The 15457-nt window shown below is 38.3% G+C and overlaps 1 protein-coding gene across 1 annotated transcript in view; it reads left to right on the forward strand.

Moving 5' to 3' along the window:
- Nucleotides 1-15457, forward strand: part of MYOM1 (myomesin 1) — a 184578-nt gene that overhangs the window by 32104 nt on the left and 137017 nt on the right. Inside the window, exons 3-6 of the mRNA XM_012652075.1 lie at nucleotides 771-911; nucleotides 4556-4841; nucleotides 5316-5473; nucleotides 14537-14629. Of these exons, the coding sequence (XP_012507529.1) occupies nucleotides 771-911; nucleotides 4556-4841; nucleotides 5316-5473; nucleotides 14537-14629 (678 nt within the window). The remainder of the gene's footprint in view (nucleotides 1-770; nucleotides 912-4555; nucleotides 4842-5315; nucleotides 5474-14536; nucleotides 14630-15457) is intronic.

Below are 15457 nucleotides of genomic sequence, written 5' to 3' on the forward strand. Positions count from 1 at the left end.
AAATTTTATGTGTTCATACGAAAATGCATTTGATTTCAATCAAGAACTATATAGATTAAGACTGTACTTTTCATTTCATCAATCCTTTTTCTCTGCAATCTCTGCTCTAATATTTTCCACCTCCCTAGTAAATTTTTGGGTTTATTAGAACACTACCTCCAAGTGTACATTTGCACCAGTGTGCATAGGCAGACAGAACTTTATCACACCCCTGTACACCTCTGAGTCATTTGACACCATGTGTTCACATAAAATATATTAACTTTATTGTTTGATGAGCCCAGTGTCCCTTCAAATGCTGGAGTCTGCCTACAGTACTTAAAGATCTCAAAGTGTGAATCTAGGGTCCTGCATCAAAATTGCGTAGGCTCCCTGTCCAGAAAAGTGTGCATCCGGAAAGGATTTGGATGCACAGTGTATCAAAGCCATTTATGCAGACTGCCTAAATTTGAAACATTACATTAACAACAAAAGTTATTTGGAACTTTTATAAAAGCATCACTCTTTTCCCTTGAAACTTTAAGGGGAAAAAAGCCGTGAAATTACTGTAGCTGTAAAATTACTATTACTATTTTTCTTTTGCGTCAATATAGAGTGCATTATGTGAGGTCTTTCTAACTCTACTTCTAAAGATAAAGATAATTATGACATTAGAGATCTAAGATTCTGTAAAAATTCTCCCAGGTTAAAACTTTCTTTCGTCAGTATTCTGAATATTTTAAATGCATTTTTTGTTATTGTCTATAATAATATTAGGGAGTTTGTTTCAGACTTACAGATTCCAGTCTGCGGTTAGACGATTATTCATCCAAGTTGAGCACCAAAACAAAGAGAGCCAAGCACAGCCTTCTGTCTGGAGAAGAGAAAGAAAATCTACCAAGTGACTACATGGTGCCTGTTTTCTCGGGACGGTTAGTGTACTTTTTCTTTCTGGCTTTATTACAAAGCGGGGAGTAAATGTTGTTAGATAATAATAATATTAGCTAACATTTATTGAACACTTACCATGTACTGGTTGAGAAAGATCTGAGGAAGTTTGGAGCCCTGTGCTAAGAGAGATTAATTTTGTAAAAAGGGATTTCCCTTTTAGAAATCTTTGCCATCACATAGGATGGCTACATGATGAAAGAGAAAGATTAGAATTTAATGCTACTTAAGTGGCAAGTAGAGCCTTGGATGCTAGTGATTGAACACTAAAAAGAAAAGCTCAAAACGAAAATATTGTGTGAACTGAAAAAAAAAAAACAAAACCCAGATGATTTGTTTACGTAGCTGGAAAACATCTTGGTTGTCAGTGTGGTTTTAATTGTTATTCATTAGGGGAAAAATCTAATCATAATTTGAATGCCTAGCTTATATTTTTTTCAATGGAAAATAGATTGCATTTGCTTTGAGACAAACTTCAAACAAAATAATCATTAAGTCACAAGTCTATGTAATGCCAATTTCCTATCTTTAAACATTTTTTGAGCGATAATAGTGTTCAAAGGAATCTTGAAAGGAAATTTGTCCGAGACACCAAGATTAAAGTTTAACAGGAACTTTCTGGATCATCCCTGTTTATTTTCCTTTGAATGGAAAGTTATTCTCATAGCTAAGGTGGCACTCAAAATGAGGCCATCCACTCAGGGCAAATGTCATGGAAAAGTAGATCCTTATTGAAAGTCACGAAGTAATTTGGTCATGATTTTTTGGTGACCTACATCTGTCCCCTGTGTCTTTCTTTCCATTGCCCTCTGACAGTTGCTTTCTGACTTGTTTCAGAGGTTAATGTCATAAGTTCTCTGAACCCAATGAGGAAGGTAAGGGGATAAACAACATTCTATTTTTAGCTTTTTATCTGATATCTTTGATATCCGTGATTTTTTAAAGTGAACTTTCCAGAGAAACATCCTTATATTGTTAAGTATGCTTGCCCATATTTGGCCTCTTTTAATTCCCACTTGTATTCGTTGTAGGAGAAGGCTAGGCTAGAGGACTATTTTACGTCCAGCTTTTTTGCCACTCTGTTTCAAAAAATCATTTAAAAACCATGTCAGCTTAGCATTAGCCTATATGACATGCCTCTCCACCTGGATGGGCATGAAATGAAGCTTCTCACTCCTTATGTCTTCTCCTTGCTCTGTCCCCACCAAACAGTTTTGTCTCTTCCAGGTCAGTCTCAAGAAATGATCATGTATAAAATAAACTGTGATAAAAGAAAATGATAATAAAAACTGATTTCTATGTTCTGTTTATAGTTCTTCTATATATTTTATATGGATCCTCTCCTATATTCTATATCTGTGTTGAAAATAACATTTCACAGTGGTGTTGACAGTATTAACAATCCAAGAAGAGGATGGGAAAGAAATTAACATTTGTTGCGTACCTATAGTTTGCTGGGAATCGTACTAGGTGCTTTATATAAACTGTCTTGCTAAATCCTCCATACAGCCCTGGAAAGAAATCAGTGTATCAGTTGTTTGGATAAGAAAATCAGGGCTCAGTGCCTTGCTGAAGGTCACGTGGCTGGCAGTGAAAGAGCTAGCCTAGCCAATGCAATGTACATGCCCTCTGCAAGTAGCGTGTGTTTCTGAAAAGTGCCATTTCCTCCACATGACACCTGAGAATTCCACCTCTTATACTCCAATAGTTAACTTTGTGTCAGCAGTACATTTTGAGTTGAAACTATGAGAGATATGCAGAGTATTGGGAGGTTTTAATTTATTTTTAATAGTATAGTGGTGTATTTTGTCAACATGTTAGCATCACACTCTTGATCTTATACCCAGATTGTAGAAGGGTTACCACTGACAACCCCTTATATTTACTTAAAGGAGAATATCCCTGCTGTCCTGGGTCCAGCATATTTTTTTAAGTATACTTGAATTCTCATGTGAAATAATTATAGTTTTTTTGAAGTTTAGTTTATTCGTAAATGGAAAAGGCAAGGCGGTTGTAACTTCATTCTGCCCTTTAGAGCTGTGTCAACATGTCCGGTATTAGAGGTAATGAGAGGCTTACGCTTAAAGTTCTCTCACTTAGAGCTTGGGGCAAGAGTGACATTGAATGTGATCCATTATTCTATGTATTGAAACATATTACAAAGCTCATTTCAAATCTCTCTATCATATATTGACATCTACAGAGAAGTCCAAGTGAATTCTCCTGATGGTTTGTTTTATATTCACTTATTAATTCATTCACTTCATACCTTATTCCAAAAAATGTTAGACGTAGTTATGTCATGACACTAAGATACAAATCTTTCATCTTCCTCCCACCAAATGATAGGGGGTTAATATGTCCACTCACTTCCACAGTTAGGACTAACATTAATATTTACAGAGATAGAGAAAAAATTTAAAATTTACTAAGTTTGGTCAGAAATAAAGTGGACTTATCTTGTCTGCCAGATGTTTTCATAGCATTCCATGAGAAATTCCAAATTTAGACAAATATTGAGTCCTGTTCCTCAGCAAACTGCGTAGATTCAAGTGCTTGGAACTTGCAAACACAATGGTAGTACTTGCTTAATTTTTTAAGTAATCATTCTTATAAGAAAAGCAAATGTACAATTCTGACTTAAGAGGTCTAAGGAGACTCAATTTCAAGAGAATCTTCAATGTAATCAATATACTCTTTTACTAAAACATCCAATGGGGTTTACAATAAAGGCATTGAAGGAGGTTAAAAATAATTCAAATATGTTTAACAACATTAATAAATCACAGCACAAATTCTGTCATAAACTACCACACTAGACACAGCACTTTTGGATGTTGTCACTGACCTGCCATCATCATCCATTGTGAGTAATAAATAAGTCACATCTATAAATATCACTACTTTGATTACAAGTTTGATAATTTCTTTTCATCAGGGCTGAGTATCCAATATGACAGTCTTCATATTGGATACTCACACACATAGTATATATGTATATATATACACACACGACCTTTATTATCTTAGAAAGAAACCTAGTGGGCATAAGGATCTCATGTAAATTTAGAACTTTTTATATATGCAACAGCTCTGGACAATGCATTACGTCAGCTAAGCTACAGAATCCAGATCAAACTCATAGTCATATATCAGGATCACAAGCACACAAACTATATCTCATTTTACAATATGTCTTCTCTGGAAAGGAAGGCATAACTTAATATTTTATTGTAAATGAAATCATATTTAAACACACTAAGACAATCAGTGAAATGACCTTGGGAAAGTTATCTAACTTTTCTGAACCTTGTTACCATATATCTAAAACAGAAATGATAGTTTACCTCATTGGGTTTTTGTGGGGCTGAAATGAGATAATGTATGTGAAAAGCACCTGGGCCATATAGATATTATTATTGCTGTTATCATTGTCATCACTATTTGTTAAGGGGACAACCACTTCTGTATGTGAAGAGTCAGCTTCTGATTTACCAGGTTTTTCTGTGTCAGGTTTTCTTTGGGTACAGGACACAGTGTGTGAAGGCTGATCCTTGAAGTTAGTAAAATTAGGCAATCTTATCACTGCCATCCACAATATACACTTTTTATTATTATTGTGTTTTAGTCAAGTGCATGTCAGTGGAGTTACAGATACGGAAGAAGAAAGAATTAAAGAAGCTGCCGCTTACATAGCCCAAAGGAACCTTCTTGCTAGTGAGGAAGGAATCATAACATCTAAACGGTCCACAGCATCCAAACAGTCCACAGTATCCAAACAGTCCCGAGCATCCAAACAGTCTGTGGAATCCAAACAGGCTACGTCCACTCTCCAACAGGAGGAAACTTTTGAAAAGAAGTCAAGGAAAGTTGCAATTCGAGAAAAGGCAGAACGCCTGTCACTGAGAAAAACAGTAAGAAAAGACAATTTAATGCAACTTACAAAAGTGGAAATGCATGTAACAAGTTGTGTGTGCGTGTGTGCGTGTGTGTATATAGATATGGATTTATTTGTTTCAAATGAAGAAATTATGGAGAAACAAAACTAAAGAAAACAAGGAGAAAGACATTAAAATGTGTAAGTCCAAAGAAAGGTAAACCTAATAATTTTAAACTTCATGGAATTTTAGGTTCTAAAGAAATTAAGATTTTAAAGAACCTTAAGAAATCCACCTTAGGAAGTAAACTATGTTGCTCGAGCTTAAAATATTAATTGATAAATAACTACATCAATTTTTAAAAGGAGTAAAGGGAATGAATTTTGTCTAAACACAAAAGTAAGGTTCCAAATGGAAAAATACAAATTTTGGTTTCCATTTGTTATTTTAGCACCAGAGATCACTTTGATTTATTAGTATTTTGATATGTTTGTTTGTTTGTTTTTTCAGTTAGAAGAAACCGAGGCATATCATGCCAAGTTGAATGAAGACCATCTTCTGCATGCTCCTGAGTTTATCATTAAACCTCGTTCCCACACAGTTTGGGAGAAAGAGAATGTAAAATTACACTGCTCCGTAGCAGGCTGGCCAGAACCTCGTGTCACTTGGTACGTTATCTTTATGAAAGCTAACAAAATTCATTGCACAAAGTTAAGTTTCCCTAGATCTATCAATATGCAAGAGTCAATGAAGGCATCTAGAAGTTTGTATAGGTTTTCAAAAGAGGGAAGAAAGGATATTGGGATGAATTTTTGTGTATGAGAAGAAAAAACAGTCTCGCATATACGTGATTCATTATAGTACCTTATAAGCCTATTATACAAATGGGTCTTTATATAAAGTATTAGATTTTAGTCAACATATTTACATACCAAAAATATGTCTATAACTCCTATGGTCTATAAAAATTAAATAAAAAATTACTTCTATAAATGAACTTCACAAAATAATATGATTTTGTGATCAAAAACAATGCCATCTTTTACAAAATAGTTAAGACTCACAGGGCTCCCATCTCTCCCCCTCATGTGAGCTGAGGCCTCAATGTGCTTTCTGACACCAAACAAAAGAGAGAACTGGGTGGGAGAAAATATGGGGCCTTAAGACATTTTCTTTTAACAAAGAATAGGCACTCTTTTTCTTCTTTCAGTGTATATCCTATTGCGATTGTCAATACCTTTGTGATCCCTAAACTGAGAACTTTTTGTCATATGCCATGAATATCTGCCATAGAGAGCAGATACATGAAAATAATCTAGCTACTTAAAAAAGATGTTCCCTTTTTATTCTCTGACACAGGTATTTTGCATGCTGCTTTTTTATCCTCAGAGGTGGTGGTAAATGCCCGTTAGGTTGTAATGTCAACACTACACAATTGTGACCATCACCCAGAGTGTCTGCCTACTTCTTTCTTTTCCATTATTTCTAATGTTGATGCCTAACTTGCACTAATGGAAGAAGCGGACAAGATAAACCCATTTAACTGTCTATGGTTATTCTTAAGAAGCGGGTGGTGAGTTTTTTAAAAAATTCGCCTGTGATATTAGTCTGCCTTTGATAATTTTGGACTTACAATTTTTCTATGTATATAAATTCTTTTTGGAGCTCTTGAGTTTGAAAACTAAAGAATAAAAATCAGAGCTGGCTATGAATTATCAGGGCAAATAATTTATAGTAACAAAGATGAGAAATGCAGGAACATATTTCAAATATTTTAAAGAGATTTATTCTGAGCCAAATATGAGTGACTACAGCCTGGGGAAAACACAAATTCAAGAGGCGTTGAGTAAGAGGTCCCAAGGTGGATTACATTTTGGTTTTATACATTTCAAGGAGACAAGAATTGCAGGCAAAGACATAAATCAATACATGGAACGTATACATTGGTTTGGCCAGAAAAGCTGGGACATCTTGAAGCGGGGTCTCGCAAGTCATAGGTGGATTTCGAGATTCTTTAATTTGCAATTGGATAAAAGAATAAAGCTTTCTCTAAAAACTTTCAGTTAGCAGAAAGGAATGTTCAGGTTAAGGGGGTCTGTTATCTGTCATGTGATACCATGGCAGAGTTACGTTTGTGTCTAAACTTCAAAAGGATAGGGATATGGGAGGTGTGTCCAACCTCCTTTCTCATTGTGGCTGGGAACTCAGTTTTAAGGTTTTTCTGGGGTCCTTTTGCCCAAGAGGGGGTCCGTTCAGTTGGCAAGGGACTTAGGGTTTTTAGTTTACAAATCAATCTGCCTTTGCCTACCTTTCTGTGACTATAGAGTTGCACAATTTGTCCTATTAAAGGGACGTTTCCTCTTAAAAAACTGATTACTTCTCACCTCAAAAAAAATTTCAAACTTTCCTATAGAAATCTGTAAAGAATAACAAATTTACAGCTCTAAGAAATATTATTTAGTCAGTAAAAAGTTCTCTTATGAATTAAAATAATCAATAATAAATTAGTAACTGGAGACCTTAGTTAAGTAGATATATTTATTACACAGTTTCCTATCTCTGTTTTCCCACTTTTTAAAAATTAAAGATGATTTTCAAAAGGATACAAAATAATTTCTTGGAGATTTATATTAATTTCCTAAGCATTTATTTATTCTGTTAAGCACACAACAACTGGAATAAAAACCCAACCACAAACCATTGATGGTATTATTAAGCAAGAATGATGTGATTTCACAAAAGCAGAGCTTAATCTCAGAGATTAAACTCCTTACATTGTGCTTTGTTGGCCCGTAAAAGAAGTAATTTAAAAACAAACAAAAAAGATAAAAACTCTCCAGAAAAATATGCGATGACGAAACTGAAAACCCTTCAAATTCCAGTTAAATTCAAAAATAGAAATACTGTTCGTTTTCAGTTATCTTCACTAACAGAGCCGAGATGTAGTACATTTGACCCCCAAATTCTTCACAGATGGCTTTGAAATATTTATTTCATTTACATGTGAATTTTATGTCCTAGGGGTTCATTTCAAACAAAAGTGAAGACACAGAGACAGCTTCGAGACAGGAAGCACTGGAAGAGCCTCCTCTGGTTCCTGCACTCCCTTTAGTGTGAGGAGAGGGCAACTCACTCTAGTGTGATGCAAAGCCCCAGTCGTAGTGACTTCATTCCTTACCACAAATTCTCCAGGAGGGACAGGCCAGAGCATTTTGCAGAAAGTCTTGTTGCCTTGCAAGCTAAGCGAAAAATAAACATTAAAACAAAACAAAGAATCAGGGGACAACTAAGAAAATAGCTAACTGTACTTCTGAAAGCAAGATTTGTCTTGCTTTTTGTTGTTGTTGTTGTTGTGAGACAGTTGCCTTTTTTGTTGTTGTTGTTGAGACAGAGCCTCACTGTGTGTCCCTGGGTAGAGTGTAGTGATGTCGTTGCAGCTCACTGCAAGCTCCAACTCCAGGGCTGTAGGGGATCCTTTTGCCTCAGCCTCCCTGGTAGCTGGGATTACAGGCGTGCAACCACAACACCCAGCTCCCAGCTGGATTTTGTTTTTTTCTTTTTTTTTCTCTCTCTTTTTCTTTTTGGTAGAGACGGGGTCTCACTGTTGCTGAGGCTGGTATCGAACTCCTGAGCTTAAGCTATCCTCCTGCCTCGGCTTCCCAGAGAGCTAGGATTACAGGCGTGAGCCACCCCACCCTGGGTAAAGCTGAAATCTGCCCCAGCTAGCAGATAACTGACAATGAGCTATGGCAATAAACAGAGTCAGCTCCAGGTTTTGTGGGGCATGAAGCTTATACAATTTGGGGAGGGGCACTCTTTACAAGAAAGAATATAAAGTTAGTAGTACACATTAGGCATAGGGCCTTGCAGGGACTCAGGTTTGTGAGGGACCCTGAAACTTAAGCTTCATTCCTTTCATTCCCTGGGCGTTGACTTCTCGGTGGGATTAGTATCCCACCTTTTTAAAAACTCATTAACTGGAGCTCCAATTTACTTTCAACGCTAGTACAGAGTATACAATCTTCAGTAAACACCCTTCCCCTCAAACAGCAGGGATCCCACAACCCAAGCAAGAACCAAGGTTGTTGGGCGGTTAGTTTGCTGGCATTTATGCCTTTTTGGTACCTAACTGCATCTTCCTGGGCCTGACACTGAGCACAAGCATGAAAGAAATACTGGGAATGCCCTCCTGAAGAGAAGGAGGTAAATTAAAGAAATAAGGTTGTGACGATGCTTCATACAATGATGCTGCCTTCACTTGTAGCAGTTAAGTCCTCACCATGTCTTTCAAAGGGCTGTGTACCCAGGCCCTGGCTCCGTCAGAGCCCTTTCCAAAGAGAGTTTGGCTCCAAGTTTCCACTTAGCACCTTTAGGTCATGGGAGTCCCTGAAGCCAACAAATTATACAAACACACAACAGCTGCTCTCTGGCCAACTCCAAATTACCGACCAAATCTATTTAAGTGGAACTTAGAGGTTACCCAGAGAGCACTGAATGACAGGAGCACATGTCACTCATCAAGGGTGGATAGAGATGGCTATAGAGCACCATCTTGTTTCCAGTGCACTCTGAGGCCAGAAGGAAGCCTGTCTATGCTTTGGGCTCAGTGGGAAAGTTAGTAACGGGGAGGCTGCAGCAGCACCACAGTGATGCTGGCCGTCCTGGAGGAAGGCTTTGTCAACATAGAAGGAAAAATATATATGTAGTGAAAAAACCAAAGTTTTAAAATATACTAGGCTTTTTTAATGTAATAACTTGTATAATAGTCTATTCGTTTCAAAGCGGATTAAAAGAGAATTTATGATTGTATTAGTTTTATTTGGATAATGAAATTCTGGAAGGGTCCGTAAGAACCTAAGAAGAGCAATTGACTCTGAGGAAGGGGACAAGTAGCAGGAAGGTGCCAGGACTCACGAAGCACCCTTTATACCTTTGGTTCTTGGACCATATAAGTGTATTGCCTAGTCAAATTTTTTAAATTATATGAAATAGGTGAGAAGAAAAAGGTGTTCTTTAAAAGGAGAGAATTATGTTAATTGCATACTTTTAAAAAGAGCCAGATTCAATTGGATTTCTTGCCAGAAGCCCAAGTCAAATTTGCCAATGGAAATCTTGATTGGAACGTGCAAGGAAATGCAGGAACACTCACCGCAGCAGTGTGTTAGTATTAGCGAGTAGCAGCCATTCACTCACTCACTCACTCAACACCCATGTTTTCAGATCTGTATGTTGGATATTGGCCTAGATCCTCAAGTAAGACATTTAAAATACGTGCGTAGCCTGGGCAAGGTGGCTCACGCCTGTAATTCTAGCACTCTGGGAGGCTGAGGCAGGAGGATCACTTGAAGTCAGGAGCTCAAGACCAGCCTGGGCAAAAGCGAGACCCCCGTCTGTACTAAAAATAGAAAAATTAGCCAGGTGCGGTGGTACGGGCTTGTAGACCCAGCTATTCGGGAGGCTGAGGCAGGAGGAGAATGGCCTGAGCCCAGGAGTTTGAGGCTGCAGTGAGCTATGATGACGACTGCAGTCTACCCAGGGCAACAGAGTGAGACTCTGTCCCCCCCCGCAAAAGAAAAGTGTGTAAAATTCTTCAGTTTGGCCCTAAAGTCATTGTCAAAGAGATACTTAAAGAAATTTGTTGATAAGCATAATAATTCAAAACCTGGGAATAAAAAATGTATCTTAGGAAGAGTCTGGAGATTTAGAAAACTCTTTTTCTGTTTTTGTAAATTATGAGAATTTGTAAATTCCACAATAGAATCAGAAGCATCGAGTTTATTTACAAGATTAGAGTCATTCATCACATATTTAAACTTAGCAATTACTATCATATTATCATCAGAAAAACGGCTTACATTGAAAATGGTTAACAAAAATTATTTACAATTTATAATTGTTTCCCAGCATAAGGATTTGGAGTTTTATTTTAGATTTTTCTTATTTACTTAATTTCAAAATTGATCCTAATGAGATAGATCTCTCTCAGATAATTGGTTTTTAAAGTGGGTATATAACTATTTATTCAAAACAGAAGGTTGAGTTCTGAGCAGCAATGCCATTTGTGGTGAGAGTGAACATATTAAAGATCACTTTGGTACGTATAATTTGTTGATAGAAAAAAATTACCACGAAGCCTTTTTGCTTGATTATACTTTACACTGCCGAAGAGCTTTTACTGTAACCTCATAGTACCAAAGTCAGCACAACATCTCAACTGCAATGTGTCTGGAGGGATTAAGTGTTACGTGTTTTACACATATAAGTGAAAGTCACTGGATACCAGAGTGTTATTCTGGAAATACTTACAGCATACTGAAAGCTAACTAATAGCTCATAGACTCTACATGAAAATGATAAGGGAAATGGTGCATGCCTGAATATTCACAAGGATTTAAGAAAGCTTTTGACACATAATCCCAGGGTGTAGATTAATCTCCAAAATTAGCCAATGACTGGCCAGTTTGGAATTTCACTTTCCAGAAATAAGAAGCTGTGAAATATATACAGAGCAGGCCAAAAATCCTTCTTCCCTGACTTAATGCTAAAGACACCCAATCTCAAGTGACCCCAAACTTGAATGCCTCGCTGGGTAAAATTCCTCAGAGAATAGAATTAAATCACTTCCTGACTTAGTCCTTGCCCACCGCTTTAAAACAGGAGTTTCTCACACTGGCACCTGGTTTCCAGAGGAAAGATGAGAAGGTCCGAAAGTGGTGTGTGTGTGTCTTTTGAACCAAGTTCCTTTGCCAGCTGCTCATAATAGAAACGTCATTAGCTGGGCAAAGGCATTAAGGTGCTAAGTTGGGAAGTATTGGAAGGCAAGGAGGCCGAAGCAACCACCGGAGCCACAAAATACTTTAACAAAAACTTTATGGAGATACGAGGAACATTTTGATCAGAAGCCAAAACGAGTGTCACTCAGTCGTTTGGTCACACAGCACAGGCCGCAGCCTTTAGCATCATATTGCTCCTCTTATGAGAAGAGGAACTACTGAAAACCCTCCAGCACATGAAAAAACTAAGCACAAAGGAGCTTCTGAGTCAAGTGTGAAATTACCGAAACCAATTAAATCAGAAGAACATGGCAATGAACATGTTCTACTCTGTCATTCACCAAAACGGGGAGTGCTGGAGATTAGGAGTGGCCAGTTGATGTCTTTTTTTTTTTTTTTGAGACAGAGTCTCACTGTGTTGCCCAGGCTAGAGTGCCATGGCGTCAGCCTAGCTCACAGCAACCTCAAATTCCTGGGCTCAAGCGATCCTCCTGCCTCAGCCTCCCAAGTAGCTGGGACTACAGGCATGCGCCACCATACCCGGCTAATTTTTTCTATATATTTATAGTTGTCCGATTAATTTCTTTCTATTTTTAGTAGAGACGGGGTCTCGCTCTTGCTCAGGCTGGTTTCGAACTCCTGAGCTCAAACAATCCGCCCGCCTCGGCCTCCCAGAGTGCTAGGATTACAGGCGTGAGCCACCGCGCCTGGCCCAGTCGATGTCTTTTTACAGACCAACTCTGATCAGATCGTCCTGCCTACCTCCATCCCTGTGCTCGGACAGCTGTCTGTGGCCATTTCTGGGCTGGCAGGAAACAGCATCAGTGGCCATCTCTCCTGTGGGTGGGGAAGGAGTTTATATCACACACCTGCCACGCAGCTGCGATTCTGGAGCTAGTCCAACTCTCCTCATTTCACATCTGAGGGAACCGAGACCAAAGAGCTTCAATTAACTTTCTTCATGTGCACTTATTTAAAATCATCCACATCATGAAGTAGATGTTTGTCAGAACTCCATTCCTTCTGCTGAAAAAGTATGAAGCCGCAATTAATCTATTGTGTGACATGAGCATTCTGTTCAATCTGATTTAACCAACACTGAGGGCCTGACGCTTACCCATGACTATCCTCCCTCAGGAGTGGGAATATTTAATAGAAATCAATGTAGAGCAGACACAGTCCCCATCTTTGAGGGACCAGTAACTTAGTAGGAGAGACACGTATCCAACCATAATTTTGATAAATGTTATATTTAGCAATTTGAACCCAATAACCCTGATGTGGAAAGGTAGGAACGATTCATATTGTGTGGTATTTTAGGGACAAATTTACTGAAGAAGTAGCAATTGATCTGAATCCTGAAGGATGAGTTGGGGCTTTATTAAAAGGAGGAGAGTGATACATTTTTAAAAAATGCTGTAGAAAACGAATAATATACTTTAGGGACATGAGGGCTGTATGTGACAGAGAGAGAGTTGAAGAAAGGAAGATGACTGAAGCTGATTTTCTTTCTTTCCTCTCCCTTTCCACCACTTTCCCTGCTCACAAACCTCCTGATAGTAATTTCACAAAGTCTGAAGAAATGAAATGCAGCTACATGGAGAACAACTAGAAAATGGAAGCATCACATAGTCCAGGAGCCAGGCTGCCTGGGATCAAATCCCACTCTGCCACTCCTGCCTGTGTGACCTGGGCAAGTTCCTTAACCTCTCCATGCATTAGTTTCTTCATCTGGAAAAGGAAGTTAAAAAGAGCACTACATCATATGGTTATCCTGTGGATTGAATTTGCCAGTGTGTACCAAAATCGCTCAGAGCATTGCCTAGCGCATAGGCAATCAGTTGTGGCTATTAGTGTTATTCACATTATCTGTGCACACAAAGTGGCAAGTCTGAAAGAGAAACAAGTGAAACCCAGTTCCTCTTTTGGGCAGAAAACAGTTTAAATAGGAAAGCCTGGTCCGGCACCATAGCCACTGACTACTGAGAGCATGAGGACATGGAGAAGAATCAGGTGCTGCGTACAGACCCGGAGGACAGCGTCTCAGGGAGAGGCCTCTTCAAGGAGCCCACCCTCCGAGCGCTGAGAGGGTAACCAAGATGGAATGGTCAGAAAAAGGGAGGCTTGTAGCTTTTATTTGTCAGAAGTTTCCTTTCATGACTTATAAGTTCTTCCAAGGAATGAGCCATGTTTGCTTGTGACATAAAATACACTTAAATATAATGATCTTTCAATACAATGACACTGTTTTTAACACCATGCAAAAATGTTAGCAAGAAGAATGTTTTGCTTTCATCCTACACAGACGGCCAACAATAAAACCCCCAACACAAAGCCTCCCTATTATGTCAACAATGCTCAACTTTGTTTTAAGCTTCTTAATTGTAGTATAATATACACACACAAAAGTGCATATTATAATATATAAATGTATAGCTTTGGTGAATTTTTGTAGATTGCACACACCGATGTAACTAGCACACAAATGGAGAAACCAAACATTCTCAGCACCCAAGAAGCCTCCTTCACATCCTCCCACTCCACCCTGGGAAATCAGTATCCAGACTTTTAGCAGCATTAATTAGTCTTTTTGGTTTTGTGTTTTATATAAAAGCAATCACTGTCCTATGCACTCTTTTGTAACTGGCTTTTTTCACTAACATAAAAAAAAGAAAACCAACCAAAATGGTGGGAAAGAACAATCAAAATCAAAATCAAAATCCCCCCGGAAAGTTAAAAAAGAACGCAAAACAACTCAACCAAAAAGATTAATTTAATGGTAAGGGAATTTAATTAAAGTAAAGCAAACTAAAATTTATTGAATAGATGCTGCTGCTACACTCAGTGCTGTGTTTACGGAAGATGCTCCCTCCAAGAACAAGAATTGTATGTGTGTGTGTTTAATCATGATGTTATTTACACTTCAATTTACTTCATTTTGTTTCCATTATCTTGCAGGTATAAAAACCAGGTGCCAATCAATGTCCATGCAAACCCTGGAAAGTATATTATTGAAAGTCGATATGGAATGCACACTCTGGAGATTAATGCGTAAGACAACATTGGTGTCCGTGTGTGTCACTCAGGCGGGCGCCTCACTGCTTCATCCCAGGGCAGCGTGACCACACTGAGGGACATTCACATACGTTTCTTCTCTCGGCGCACACCTAAAAGTGATATACATGACTGATCTTATACTACCTCCCAAAGGGATTTTGTATTTGAATTTCATCAAAGATGATAAATATAATTTGTATCTTTTTATTTAACCTTTTATATACTTGAGAGTTTTTCTTACATACCAGTAAGAAAATAAGTTGTATGAATAGGTATTTATATTCAGTAATCATTTCGGAGTTCCAAATCAATATCACCATCATACTCTTTTGTTTTTGACAAATAAAGGCCATGGAGGTTGGGGTGGGTGCCATTGAAAGTGGGCTGAATTTGGAAATATCCTTTTCTGCAGCTCACCAGGAACTATGGGAAGGTATTATATATACACTGTCAACTGTGTATGTGAGGCAGGGCTGGATATTGGGATGTTTTAGGGTGAAGTAAAATCCAAAGCCAAATTTGAAAACAAAACCTGCATCAAGGAGGGAGGAGGGGAAGAGGGCATGGGCAAAAACCTACCTAATGGGTACAATGAACACTAACTATCTGGGTGACAGGCATACTTTTAAACCTGACTTGAGCATTATAAAAGCGATCCATGGGCCGGGCGTGGTGGCTCACGCCTGTAATCCTAGCACTCTGGGAGGCCGAGGCAGGTGGATTGTTCTGAGCTCAGGAGTTCGAGACCAGCCTGAGGAAGAGCGAGACCCCGTCTCTACCAAAAATAGAAAGAAATTAATTGGACAGCTAAAAATATATATA

Source organism: Propithecus coquereli, unplaced genomic scaffold (assembly GCF_000956105.1).
Source record: "Propithecus coquereli isolate 6110/MARCELLA unplaced genomic scaffold, Pcoq_1.0 Scaffold38, whole genome shotgun sequence".
In the NCBI taxonomy this organism is placed as follows: Eukaryota; Metazoa; Chordata; class Mammalia; order Primates; family Indriidae; genus Propithecus; species Propithecus coquereli.